A 14,739-nucleotide genomic window follows, 5' to 3' on the forward strand; every position below is an offset into this window, starting at 1 on the left:
ACTTACAATGATACACTAGTAATTGATTCCTATGTTAATAAACTTTCAAATAAAAACACCAAGAGTCATTTAATGAAAGGTTTTATAAATACTAAAGTTTTCATGATCTGCAATCCACTAAACTACAAATGTGTTAAATAATATCATTGTAACAACAAATTAATTTTCAAATGTAGTAGTTTCCAATGGCATCACTTTTTTTCTCTTACATAATGGGCATGGACCTTCGATGGTCTGCACAATCTTAGCTTTAATTATACATCCTCATGTTTTTCAGGCTATTCCACACACTTCCATAACCTTAATATATATTGATACCAGGTTCATCTACAGACTTTGATTCTTCCAAAGGGTAATATAGTTCAATCTCTTACTTATACTCTCACTGTCTATCTGAATAATCTGAGCACTCGACTGCAACATTTTTAGTCAGGCCCAAAGGCATTTGCTCTGTTCAGCAATATTCTACAACAGATTTACATTGAAAAACTGGAAGAATGGATCAGATACATTCCACATGATCAAGACTGATAGGAACACAATGCACGGTACATTAGCAGGGTTTTTTTTTTTTTCCTAAAAGTTTTTGCTTATGAATCTGAGTAAGACAGGAGAAAATGATTATTCTTGGTGTTGCTACCTAACTAAAAAGGCATATGCCACTTTGTGAAACTGGCTTTCAGAAGGTGCTGGGTAATGGAAACTGGCCTGAAGGCTGTGCAAAAATGATGGTAATATTGTTAGAGAACAAATATGACTTGTACACATAAACAAACATCTTACCATTTTTTAGTATTTATTGGCTACTATAGTGTAAGAGTTCCTTTGAGATATATATCAAACCAATACATGTGAGTTAAAATTTAAAAATCAATTGGATGAACCATATGTTTTTTCTTAGTCCTCTGAAGAGAGTTTCTACTTGGTCTTAATATAATGATGTAGCACTTGTGAAAAAAGATGCAACCTAGCAACCCTGCACTGGAGACTAAGATAGAGAAGACCTCCACCATCACCATGGCCTTCCCCTTGGTGCTATGGTAGACAGGGAGGAAGGTGAGCCACACACTGCAGAACACCAGCATGCTGAAGGTCAGGAACTTGGCTTCATTGAATGTGTCAGGCAGGTTTCTGGCCAGGAAAGCCACAGTGAAGCTCCCTACAGCCAGAGATCCGAGGTATCCCAGGACACAGTAGAAGGCAGTGACTGAGCCTTTATTGCACACAATGATGATGTGACCATGTTCTGAGTGTGCATCAGTGTCCACAAAGGGAGGGGATGTTCCCAGCCAGAGTCCACAGAGAACTAGTTGGATCAAGGTACAGATGGGAATGATGAAGTTAGGTGCTCCTGATACCAGCAATCCCCTCATCTTTCTTCCTGGAGCAGTGACCTTGAAGGCCAGAACCACAGTAATTGTTTTGGCCAAGACAGTGGACACAGCCACAGTGAACAGAACTGCAAAGGTGACCTGCTGCAGGATGCACTTGGCGGTGTTGGGATGTCCAATGAAGAGCAATGAACAGAGAAAACAAAACTCGAGGGAGATGAGCAGGATGTAGCTGTTTGTGCGATTATTGGCCTTCACAATTGGTGTGTCTTGGTGCTTCACAAAAACCCCAAGAACAAGAGCAGTGAGTGCAGAGAAGCACAGGGCCAAGCAAGCCAGAGCCATCCCCAAGGGGTCTTCATAAGACAGAAATGTCACAGTTTTTTGGAGACAGTGAGTTTGCTCTTTGTTGGCGTACTGGTTGATTGGGCACTTCACACATTGATCCATATCTGGCAGACAAAGCAAAGCATCGTCAGGATAGTGGCAGTATTTCCTTCTTAGTCAAAGTATATTGCAAACACACGTTTTAGAGGTCAGTCCTGTTTGTATTCCTTGTTCCTACTGGCAACAATTAAGGTAGCTTGCTCTATAGCCATGATTCCCAGTTAATAAAGACCATCTCATTAATTATACAGTATCTCATACTGAATATTTCAATCAAAGTAGATTTTTCCATTTATACCTCTAATGTTACTTTTCTTAATCATGTTTTCAAAATTTCTGTTCACACAATTGCAGTAATTGTGTCGGCATGTCATAGTTATTCTATATTTTATTATTTTAATTCTTTTATGATGTTATCCCAGTGGGTACACGTCAAAAAAAAAAGTCAGTCGTATTTCTTTTTTTTTATTTTTTACTTCATCTATCGACACTCCACCACTCCCACACACTTTGGTTTCTGGGACACTGGAAACATCCTGTAGGTATGAGGACACCTAGCAGACTCTAAGATGAAAACATGGAGGTATTAATATCTACATTATTATTTAAATCCCTTTTCTCATATTTCTTACAGCATTTAGGTACAACTCTAGAATGGTTAGGTTTCCTGAAACAGGATTTTAATGTTTGGGATATGCTATTGTCTGTTGTCTTAAGTTAACTTCTCTTTCTCAATTATTTTGTATGTACTCACTAGATGCTATTCTAACACTCACAGTATTGGAAAATTACATTTTTCTAAAGCTAAAATAATGACATCTATGGGCATTTCTTTTCTGTCAGTAACCTACTGGGTAATGGGAAAATAAGTATGTGAAAGCTTCCTTCTTGTAACCTTCAATGTATGTAGACTCAAAGCAGATTATATGTCTGTGAAGAAAATATCAGGTGTCATAATCCTTGAAAGGGATAACATATTCCTGGATTATTACATTTCAAAGAGCTTATTTTTTATTGTGGGGGAATTAACAACTACAGTGGATCTAGGTAATAAAAATGAGGTTTGTGGAGGAAAGTGAGTGCTATTTTTGTGGTCAGAAGTATTTATCATGTTTTAAACGTAATTATATTATCTGTTTCTTCAGGTCCCATCCAGGCAGAAACCAGTCCCCAGAATAACTGGAGAATTTCTACCTGAAACATCAACTTACCTGTTTTGTTAGAAATTTCATTTTCAGGGCAAGGAGAACAATCAAAACAGCAGGCTGCCTTTCCCTCCTGTCTGAACTTCCTGGATCCAGGCCTGCAATTCTCACTGCACACAGAGGAGGGGATCTAAGGGGGGGGGGGGAAACCAAGCCCCACAGAAATGTATTTTTAACAGTTAGAATTTTTTTTACTCCATTGACAAATATATACTAAAACAATGCATTATTAATGAACTTATTTTCCACACAGACTGTGGGTTCCTGTGTCCTCTGGGGTCTGGCCATGGTTCCCTGAAAGAGCTCAGGGCCAGGGTGGGTGAGCACGCAAAAGTAAAAGACTTACTGGAGGAATTTTGGCATGAACAGCTGTCTCTGTTTATTGTCAGGGAAATGGGTTTATAAGCATCTGACGGTGGGGGGAGGACCCTAAGGGGACTGGTGGTTTTAAATGTTGCTAGCCTATGCCTAGGAACTATCTTTCCAGCATGTAGGCAATGGTGGGGGGTGTTGGAGGATGTGGGGGTGGGGAGGAAGTGGTGGATCAGGTGAAATATGGTCTCAGGACTGTGTGAAGGCTACCAGCTGATTAGGAGTTTCCTAGGCACCTGTCCAATGGTCACAGGGTTATGGGTAATGCCACCTAAATTCAGGTGTGCAGGGCTTGGGGAGGGAGTGGCCTTCTGTAGCCCTGTAGCCCTAGGGTCCTTAGCAGTGCCTGGCAGCTCAGGCCCCTCTCCTGAAGGCTTCAGTCTGTGCCTGGCAGTGCCTGACAACATACAATATAATTTAAGGACCACACTCCATTTAGTACACTGAAAGTTGTCTTACGTATGGAGAGTTTGATAAAATATTTTGTTGTTTCCAAATATTTTTCATAAGACAGAAAGAAACTCTAGGACACTGGAAAAAGGATCCTATAAAACATGTTGCACTTGACCAAACACTGAAGGGCACACATGACCCCACATGATGTTTGCATCTTACGTCTATGGTAAAGCATCACAGTGAGTACAACATACCTGCCTGCTCCCTGTTGCCCACTCTCGTGTCTCATCAAACAAATACAATTGCTGACCAAGGGGCAGATGTGGAGAAAATTGTCCTATTTTCACCTTTATTCCAAGACCTTGTGGAAAATTCCAAATGTGGAGAATATCATACTCTGCATCAAATTTTGTTTTCTCATTAACAGTCACTAGGTCTCCAACAGGGTTCAAAAATTGCAAGGTCTTCAGGGAGCTGTAAAGCTAAAAGAGACGTATATTGAAATTAAGTTTGTACACACATATAAACATGATATATGTTGTGGGTTAGACCTTGCTTTTTTTCTGTTCATCCTTCAGCAGGAAACTTTATTGCAAGTTCCCAGTAGTGTGAAATAAATGAAATTCTACAAATAAATTAATTACTATATTTTTATAAATTTCTTTTTGGAGAAACTGCTAAAATGATTACCAAATATTATATAAAGCTAGTGATATAAGGTTTTTAAATTACTTTTGTACTCAGTGAATACAGTCAGGTTGGTACCATTGTCAGCGTCCTTCCTGACCCCCACCCCTAGCAGGGACACTCCTAGTTGGGGAATATGCGCTGTGCATTGTGGAGTCAGCCATCAGTTATGAGTAGGAGGCAATGTAAGATTCTAAACCCATTATATTTATGAAAATCAAGTAACTTTCAGTACTTACAGTGAGACAGAATTACTTTAACAACTTATATGTACTATCAATCAAACTGATCAGGATACTTTGGCATGGGAAAAGTAAGATCGATATTCAAGCACTTCATGATAAATATCTGGGATTACATATCAAAACATAACATTTGGAATGGTATCAGGACCATCTGTCACAATAAACATAGTTCACTCAAAACTGAGATCATTAATTTCACTGTCCTCTTTTTCAATATATTCACACAGTGGTGATTTATCACGTGTATCAACTTGACTTAAATAAGAATTGCCGTGGACACAAATTTCTGGACATATCTCTAAGGAATTTCTATGTTAGGTACTTTAACTGGGACAACTCACAATGAACACATATGGCAATATTCCATAGGCCAAGGGTCTATTATCACAGATATTTTTATATGTTTATGCTCCTGCTTCCATATTGTCACCATCATGATGGCCTCTACCCTTGAAATGTGAACTAGAATGAAAGCATTCTTTACTCAATTTCTTATGTCAGGTATTTTCCCCCCAAAAGTAATTAATAATCTCATATCTAGATTCACTTAGTAGGAAATGAAACAATATAGAAATATTCATAATTGAGAAAAGTACTCCACAGCACCAGGGTTTCAAAATGTGTGCAACAACTTAGAAGGGAACACTGATGACAATACATACCTTTGGGCAGTCAACTAGGTGTTGAGGTTTTGTTGCCTGCATATCTACGTGTTGAAAAAAGAAATTATGGTGGGCATATGCCAAAGCATACACAGCATTGTAAAGATTATAAGTCTCATCATTCATGGCCATGTCAAATCCTTGGCCTGCATACCACTCTAAAGAGGTGTTGGGTGAAGACTTATTCTGTGTTCTACATTTAGATTCAATATTTGAACAATTAAAGTACATCCATTCTGACTTCATCAGAGAAAGGTCTATTGGATATTTTGAAGTGTTCATTGTCTGAATATTTTTTTTGAAATTGGGAATCTCCTGATGGTGGTTAGAAAAAATGAAAGTCCCATGAAATGAGTCAAAACTAACGTCTCTGCTTGTATGTTTGGTGACAACATCCCACTGTGAAGTGGTGACCCAGATCCTCTGGATGCCTAAATAGGCCCATCTTCTGAAGCTCACTTCTACTGTGGAATTCATTTCACCATAAATCATCACAACATTTGCCAATGACGTCACAATTTGGTTATAATATATCTCAGCCCTTGTATTGTATAACTCCATGTTTAATGGTATCTCATTCACAAAGGCTAAACAGACTTCACTTCCTTGCATCTTTTCTCTCAAATCTGAGAGAAATTGAATACCTTGGTCATCATCAGAGATGATAAGCCCCACCCAGGTCCAGTTGAAATGAAGCAGTAAGGAGACTATGGCATAAGCCAGTCTTGTGTCCTTGGGGGCAATCTGATACAGATGAGGATACTGATAATGGTCACTCAGAATAGGATGAAATGGGCCATAGTGAATCTAAAGGACACAGAACATAGAAATCAATATGAGGAAGGGAATTGGAAACAAACTCAATCCATGATCTGAATTGTGCTAATCACCACATAGGAAGAATGGTGGGAAGGATGTTTGTTACCCAATTAATACTCATATGTCACTGTCCTTAGGTATCTGAAAAATTAGCAATGTAAGTGTTGTAGGAAATCTGTTTGTATGTTTCCCCACTTCCTCCAATCAAATCTTAAAAATGAAGTGTTGATACCCCACAAAATCACTGGTCATTAGCTCTTTGAAAAGCATTTGACAATTCATGCATAACTCATGTCCCCTACTTGAAATACCACTAAGCACATGAGAATGGTAATAAGGGGGGAGAGGTCAGGATTTATACTGTATATAACAAAAATCTCACCTGTCCAAAATCAAAGAGCTTCAGAAATGTCCCAAATTTGATACTTGCTGCCCATGTTGGTCCAGTAAGACGTACATAACATGAATGTTGTCTACACCTGTAATTAGGAATCCAGTAACGTATTTTTGCTATCTTACTTAGATAAGGGAGAAGTTTAAGTGAATCATCACACTTGGACTCAAGGAATTCAAATCCCACAGACATGTTGGGTAAAAGATTGGAATTTCTGTTGATCTCCTCAGTGGCAAAAATCAGTGTCAGAATATATTGATATTTTTTGACTGGCAAACTGAAAAGAAACACAGTGATTATTATGAATGAGTTTCCAAACAGGATAACTTTGAAACAGATAGATTGGACATGCTATACCTGTGATAAATGATGTTTTTTTTCCTGAAATTCTCATGTAATCATTCACTTTGATGTGAAGATATGAAACCGCATCACATAAAGACCAACTGAGAATTCTTTCTTAATTTTGTAATGGCAGACCATTCTTAAATGCATTTGTGTTTTAAAAATATCTAAAGAGGGCTGGGGAAATGATTCAGCAGTTAAGGCATTTGCCAGTGAAGTCTAAGGACCCAGGTTCTATTCCCCAGAACCCATGTAAGCCAGATGCACAAGGAGGCTCATGTGTCTGGACTTGTTTGCAGTGGCTGGAGGCCCGGGTGTGCTCATTCTCTCTTTCTATCTGCTTCTTCCTCCTTCCCTCTCTCTCTCACACATAAGTAAATTAATTAAATATCTTTCAAATATATCTAAAGAGTTTGTTTCCTGTTTCCAGCTTGAGGATCTGGTGAAGACTGTATGTCATTCATAAACTTGAAAATAGACCTGTGCCACACAGTAAATCTGCCTATATCTTTATCCTGAAACTCATAATTGTAGGAAACACACAATAAAAGAACCAGTGATCTAATTTGTGGTATTTTGGAGTGTATATGTGGGTAATATACATCTTCATGTTTGGGAGAGACAATATTATATGTGAGAATGTGTGGAAGAGGCCAGATGCTTGTTTGAGTATGCCCATAAGTCAATGTCAGTTGTTTTCCTCCATTATGTTAAGCATCGTTAGTCTGATGACTGGACACTCACCAATTTGGTGAGACTAGGAAGCAAGCAAGCTCCAGGACTCTATCAACCTCATCTAGTGTTGGAATTATAGATGCACATCAACATGCCAAAATCGTATCTGAGGGCTGTGGACTTGAAATCAGGTCCCCATATTTATGCAGAAATCCCACTATAAATTCCTACTCTATGGCAATGTTTTAGATATCATACTGCATTGACTAAGGTCATGCTCTGATTAGTGCTGAATATTCAGTCAGTCCTATCCACTTATGACAAAATTTGGCTCTTATACTGTCTTTGAAATTATGTTATCTCCTCTCATTATGGCGTGAAATCTATTTGATCAGCAATTAGAAGAGTTGACCATTGTTTTTGCAATTCCATTTGCTTCTTGTATTATATAACTCCTCTTTGCTGGGACAAAATAGCTGACAAAAATAACGTTAGGGGTGGAGAGATGGCTTAGCAGTCAAGGCATTTGCCTGCAAAGCCTAAGAGCCATGCTTGAATCTCTAGATCTTATGTAAGCCGGAAACACAAAGGTGAGGCTTGCACAAGTTTGCACATGTGTGCTAGGGGACACAAGCATCTGGAGTTTGACTGCAGTGCCTCAGGTCCTGGCAGGGCAGTTTTCTCTCTCTGCTTCTGCTGCTTCTCTCTCTCTCTCTCTCTCTCTCTCTCTCTCTCTCTCTATATATATATATATATATATATATATATATATATATAATTATATAAATATAAATATATATATATATATATATATAATTAAATTAAAATCAGTTTAAAGAGGAAGTATTCATTTCAGACTCCCCTTCTGGTAATCTTAAATAACAGTCAAAACTTATAAGGAGATTATTGACAGATAAGGCGAGACAACTGGGACCAGTTTTTTTTTTTTTTTTTTTTTTTTTAGCCAACAAGCAGGCAGCAGTGCTTAGTGAAGGGTTTGCATTTGCAGCCAGCTTTCTCCCTTTTGGATATTACAGAATCTATGCTCTGGAATGGTGCTGCGCACTGTTAAGTTAGATATTCCAACCTCAATTGCCTAGTCAACATCATCTCACAGGAATACTGCCCAGGGTTGACCTAATCCAGAATATCATTCTTGTCAAGTTGGCAATGAAATGCAAAGTTATAGAAAATATTTTCCACCTGTTCCCTCAAAATAGCATCTATTTAATGGCAAGATATATTTTTGTTGAGATGAGGAAATTTTTCTCTTTTCTGATCCAATCTTCTACTTGGAGATATTTTTATTAGATATGGACATATTTTGTATGTAAACAACACCTATTGGTACCATCCTTTCTCCTCCTTGCCCCTTTACTGAAGAGGCCTTCCTCTCTGGGGATGAAAGTTAACACCATGGGAATTGTGGGCCATGTATTATGGGCTGGAGGGAATGCCTCTGAGCAGAATGTCCCAACATGTGGATCTAACAATCTTTCCACCCCTTTCATCAAACTTTCCTGAGCCATGCTGGGAGTATTTAAATCTATTTCAGTGATGGGTCTGGTTGGAGAATTAACACCATAAATATTCAGAGTTATTTTTGTAATTCAGTAATGATTTTAGGAGGCAAGGGGCAGAGTGTCCATTAATGTGCAGCTTCTGAGCAGCAGGTGGCACCAGTAGTAGGAAGGGCACATGGACTGGCTCTGCACCTGGGCTCACATTTGGCATCGCAGAAGTGATAATACAGGTAGGCAGAAGGACATGAAGAGGGGAACTTGCTCCCAGACTCTCACTGGAATCTGCCAATTGGCAGTGTGAGTGGAAGGAAGGACATGGAGACTGGTTAACTACCCAAACTAGTGTATGTGATTATGCAGACCCCAATGTGAGATGCTGGCCATAGATTACATAGGCAGGAGAAAGTGGTGTAGTGACTAGGAGACTGTGCTTAGATTCACGTGTGAGATCCAAGTGCAGGTAACAAGGGCAGAAAGATAACATGTGGGAGCTGAGGTTTGTGTTATACTAGAGGATGGATAGGTTATGCAACCCCCAAACATTGTTTATCAATGTAGATCTACTGTGTTGATGGTGATTATGAATACAATTCTTCTGGCATTGTCCTCTGCATTTATGTTGCATTTTTTTTAAATTTGTATCACTACTAGACTGCTAGTTTACCTTACTAGTTTACTACTATACTAGCTTAACTTACTGCTAGTTTACATTACTAACCTTAGTGCTCAGTAAGTAAGCAGAGTAAACTCAGGATTTGGCATATTTCACATGTGAAAATTTCATGGTCCCTTAAACTTTTTGATATCTCTGCAAATGTAAAATTTTGATTTCCTCTAGTATTGCCTCATTTTTAAGTCTTCTCTATTCATAGATAGACAAATAGTTTTGTAGATCATTAGAATTCTTCTGTAGATATATTTTGACTTTATGATTAAAATATTTCTTAATAATCACTGATGTTGTCTTTTTATGAAAATTTAACATCTAAAAATTATAACAGGTTATGTTCAAAAGAAATAATTTTGGAGTTTCCAGCTCCACATTTCATTGGGAGTACTATCATAATATCTATGAAGAATTGTCTCACTAATTTTGTATTTTCAGTCAGAACTTTAAACAATTGATTTATAGATCTAATAGGCCTAATTCTATTATTTTCCTATTCACAATTTTGCTATCACCAACAAATGAACGATTGCTTCGTATTTAGTAAACTTTGATAAGGTGTGCCTTTCACATTTTAACTTATAGATTATGTGCAGCCTTAATTGAGGTTTCATTTTTCTTTGTAAGAAGACCTTATCCAACCTTCTGAAAAGTTCCCTCAACCTAAAGGTGTCTAGTTCTGATGTCCTGTTTGACACTGAGCATACAGTAATCACTTTATATTGGCAATTACAACTTCTGGTTGCTGATAGAGTACCAAGAAAAATGGAACTAAACGTTTGAAATGGCTGCTAATTATATCTGGGAAACATGTTAATTGGTGATGTAGCCACTGACAAGTTTCCCAACATGTGGTAAATAACCTTTCACTAAACAATCATATAAGCGACCCTAATTTGTCTAATTTTATAAAGAAAAAAGAAAAATGGGCAAGAAGAATGTGTTATTGGGTAATTAGTGAGAATAATATGAAAATATTTTTATACATGTGTCAAAATGTCAAATACAGAAGAAAGTAAATAAGTATTAAAGAATTTCTTGCTTATCCCCAATACCCAATAATATTATTTTTCCAAAATTGAGAATATTTTTCCTAAGCACCAAGATCAGTTTGTGGCAATTTGCTTCTGGCTACTGATCAATTTTTTTTTTTGATTTAAGATTCCTTTTTTTCTGTCTGTCAAAATTAATGATGAATGGTTTGGGGGAATTGCTTAATGGCTATGGCATTTGCCTGTGAAGTCTAAGGATCCCAGTTCAATTCCCCAGGACCCATGTAAGCCAAATGCACAAGGTGGCACATGTGTCTGGAGTGACTGGATTTCCTGATAAGCCCATTCTCTCTTTCTCTCTGCCTCTTCCTCTGTCTCTCTCTTAAATGGTAAATAAAATACTTAAAAATTAATGATGCACTATTATACCCTACACAATAAAGAATGATTATATGTGCACAGTTATTCAGCATCTTCCCTGGTGGTGTTTCCCATTTGACCTGTTAACTTGGGCACAATCACTGTGCCCTTCCAGGATTTTATCTGTAGGAAATCAAAGAATTTTCATTCCAATTCTATTAGATCAGTTATGTGATACTTATTCATTTCCCATAGCATCATTCTTTTGTATACTGATATTAAATATGTTTGATCAAGGGAGAATTAATTTACTCTTTCCTGGTCATTTCATGGGCAGTGGAAAATAGCTGATATGGCAATGTTCCCAGTACAGTAAAGTATCCTCTGGAGTACAGATTCTAATGTACCTATGGGGAAAAAAGGAGTGATTTTGGAAACCATTGATGAGTATGAGTCTGGAAGAAGCACAACACCATTGATACCACCAGGCAGGTTGTGATTCTTTTGGCTCTTCCTGAACCCGTGTAAATTGAATAACTTGAATTGGAGTCCGAAAGTTCTGCTTTTACATCAGTGCTTGTGAATGTTGTTCATGCATTTTAGGTGCTAGAAGTATAGACTTAGGAAAAGGCCTTGGCAGCAAAAAGATAAAATTAATCCAAATATACATGAATATATATGTGTCTACTATAAGGTAATATTCTAAAAATGTAAAATATGAAATACATCAGGATCAAAATGTTCAAACTATGGCAGCATAAAATGTATACTTAAAGGAGTATAATAATTCATAAGTCATTTTACAAAACTTCAGATTAGAGGAATTCATATTTTTACTTTAAAATTCATGAAGTATAATAATATATAATTTTCAGCTTCAATGAAACAAACTTGAGCAGGCTAATCCTCTGACATAGTAAGACAAAGAGTACAATGAATGGGCAAAATCAAAATTTCAAATATTTAGTCATATGCGAAAATTCACTTGGAAGACAAGACAGCTTTTCTTCTAAATGATGCTGTGAAACTGGGTAACCACTCAAATAAGATTGAAAATGGAATAATAACTCTCTCCCCAAATAAAAATTTCAAAATAGACTATCAATTCAATAGACAGTCATAGAGAAAATCGCTTATTGCAGAAACATTTCCTGATTATGAGTCCAAGATGTGTTTTGTGGTATTAAATGAGAAGGGTCAAGTTAGATTACTTTAATAAATGGTTGCACACCAAGAAACCGTTGAACAGAATAGAGAATGCAAAATGAAAAACATTTCTGGTCATCATTGATGGTGTGGAGGATAATGGTCCAGAAAATAGAAAATAGAATAGCTAAATATAAGTCATATAGCCCTAGAATAGAGATAACAGTAATGAAAAACCTTAACAGAAGCATTGTTCAATGTACTTAATAATGATATGTAAGAAAATGAAGTCCTATTATATTTGGTTAGGAATGGAATTTTTTGTCCTTATTGTTAACAACACTGTTGTTCCCTCGTAAGATCCAGCTATATCAATCCTGGGTATAAACTTAAAGGAAGTATTGTTAGGAGATATAAGAAGTTTATAACATTTTGTAAAATATACTAGGGCTAATCACAAAATAAAAAAAATGCTTGCATTAGCAGTTTTCATTGTTTTATTGTTCACAATAACAAGTTATAAAACATACCTTAGCATTTATCTAATGAATGGATAAAAAACATGATGTGTGGACAAAATTTATTCTTCAGTCGTTAAGAAGAATACCCCATAATTTGTAAGAAACCTATAGCTTTTCCGAAGGTAAGTAAGTGAGCCACACACAAAAGTACAAGAAATGGTTGTCTTCATATGTGGAAGGTGAAAAAAAAATTACATAAGCTGGGCATGTTGGCACACACTTTAAATCACAGCACTTGGAAGGCACAATTAAGAGAATCATCGTGAATTCAAGACCACTCTGAAAGTACAGAGTGAACTTAAGGCCATCCTGAGCTAAAGCAAGATCCTACCTCAAAAAATACTCATAAAACTTAATTAATGGATATATATACAGTACATGTAGTAAAATAATGAAACAACTTTTAAAAATATTTAATTTGTTTTCTTATCTATTTGTTTATTGTGAACATTTATGGCATGATAGATTCTCTGTCATTACAAACAAGTCAAGATAATGTGACTCCTTTTGCATATGGCTTTACATGGATGCTGTGGAATTGAACCTGTGTCAGAAGGCTTTGCAAGTCAGCAGCTTTAGCCACTGAACTATTTCCCAGAGGAGTCCACCTTTTTTTTTTTTTTTGAAAACATATTTGGAATTTACTGATTTTTATTTAGATATTTAGAAGACATGGTTTCACAATAACTCAGACTGATCTGGAACTCCCTGAACCTGAACCAGGGTTTGAACTCAAGGTGATTTTACATCTTTCTCCCAAATGCTAGGATAATAGACATGAGACATTAAGTCTGGAGACATAAAATATTCATCAAATATAACATTTTATAAGGAAATATCATGGAATCTCATACACAGGTATTTGAGAGATGAGTGTCTAAGTGAAAAGACTGTCCACCGTTAGACAAACACAGAAAACTGGTAGCCTTTGGAAGACCTTAGGAGTTACATACTTATGTATGAAAGATGAGCAGATACTGGAAGGGACACTTTCTCAGCCACTTAATATTGACTAAATGCCAGTGGAGTTTATTGTCAGGATAAGGAGGATTTAATATGAGGCAAGGAAGAAAGCACTATGCCCAAAAATCCTAGATATATACATTGGAGTATAAAAACTCATATTTACTTGATTGTGGGAAAATACTGCTTTGTAAAAGCAAAATAATTTTTGGCTCATTTATAAGTGGCATACTTAGGAATAAAAGAGCAATGGATCCTCCAAGTGTTTTTGTTACCCATATGCAGACTTCTTACACTTTATTTGTGACTTTGAAAGAGAAAATTAAGAACCAAAGTTGACACTTACCAGGAAAGCTTTCTTCTTAAATCTTTTTCTCTCCTAGGCTTCCAAGATATCACAATTTCAAAATTACAATCCTTCCACATATCTCCATCATTGTCTGTGCTTTTCTTTATTCTCCAAAAGCAGCTTGTTTCTGTCAAACTGCAGAAGAGTGCAGAAAGCATCACAAGAAATATGGCAAGCATTAGACTGGTCAGCTTCCCCATTTCTCAAAGCTCTCAGTCTGAGCTCAGATGCAATGTTCAACATCCAGTAGATACACAAATCACATGTGCATGCTTGTGCGTGTATCTATCTTTACTACTACTGCTGGCTAGGGGGAATATTTATATCCCTAATGTCCTTCTTCCCAGCCTGTGTCACCTCCTTTGAGGAGTACAGAACACAGCCATGGGGCTCTGCACCTGAGGTCTACATCATGGTCAAAAACACATGTTGAAAAACATGTTGTGAGGATTATTTCTGGTTTCAGGCGCTATGAGATCATGCATATCCAGGCATGAATACCCCTGAGATAATATGAGCACTTTTGGTCCCAGACTCATGTCAGCAAGCCATTTGGATGAAAAACACCTGAAAGCATGTAAATGGATTTCTTCAGCATGTCTAAAACCAGATGTGTAGTGAAAAGTTGAGAAATTTTTCCTTTCCATCATAGCTCATGCATAAAAGTGCAGCATTATTTCCTCCATTGTTGAAAAGGAGG

General features: G+C 37.0%; 1 protein-coding gene across 1 annotated transcript; it reads right to left on the reverse strand.

The window, feature by feature from the left end:
* Positions 1-863: 863 nt before the first annotated feature.
* LOC123457505 (vomeronasal type-2 receptor 116-like) lies at positions 864-14,239 on the reverse strand. The gene is made up of 6 exons (XM_045141385.1): positions 14,037-14,239; positions 6,487-6,775; positions 5,286-6,092; positions 3,946-4,173; positions 2,930-3,053; positions 864-1,783 (listed from the first exon to the last, which is right to left on the reverse strand). Exons 1-6 carry the CDS (start codon positions 14,237-14,239, stop codon positions 864-866), a joined length of 2,571 nt encoding a protein of 856 aa, XP_044997320.1.
* Positions 14,240-14,739: the final 500 nt, after the last annotated feature.

The sequence above is a fragment of the Jaculus jaculus genome, unplaced genomic scaffold (genome assembly GCF_020740685.1).
Source record: "Jaculus jaculus isolate mJacJac1 unplaced genomic scaffold, mJacJac1.mat.Y.cur u25, whole genome shotgun sequence".
NCBI classification, from domain to species: domain Eukaryota; kingdom Metazoa; phylum Chordata; class Mammalia; order Rodentia; family Dipodidae; genus Jaculus; species Jaculus jaculus.

Bases quoted from the DNA above. Each gene is read 5' to 3' on its own strand.
- LOC123457505 (XM_045141385.1), bottom strand. From the start codon at position 14,239: ATGGGGAAGCTGACCAGTCTAATGCTTGCCATATTTCTTGTGATGCTT. The intron at 6,776-14,036 runs GTAAGTGTCAAC...GTTTCTTTTCAG, and splicing joins TTAAGAAGAAAGCTTTCCTG to TTTGCCAGTCAAAAAATATC. The intron at 4,174-5,285 runs GTATGTATTGTC...CGTCTCTTTTAG, and splicing joins ACCTAGTTGACTGCCCAAAG to CTTTACAGCTCCCTGAAGAC.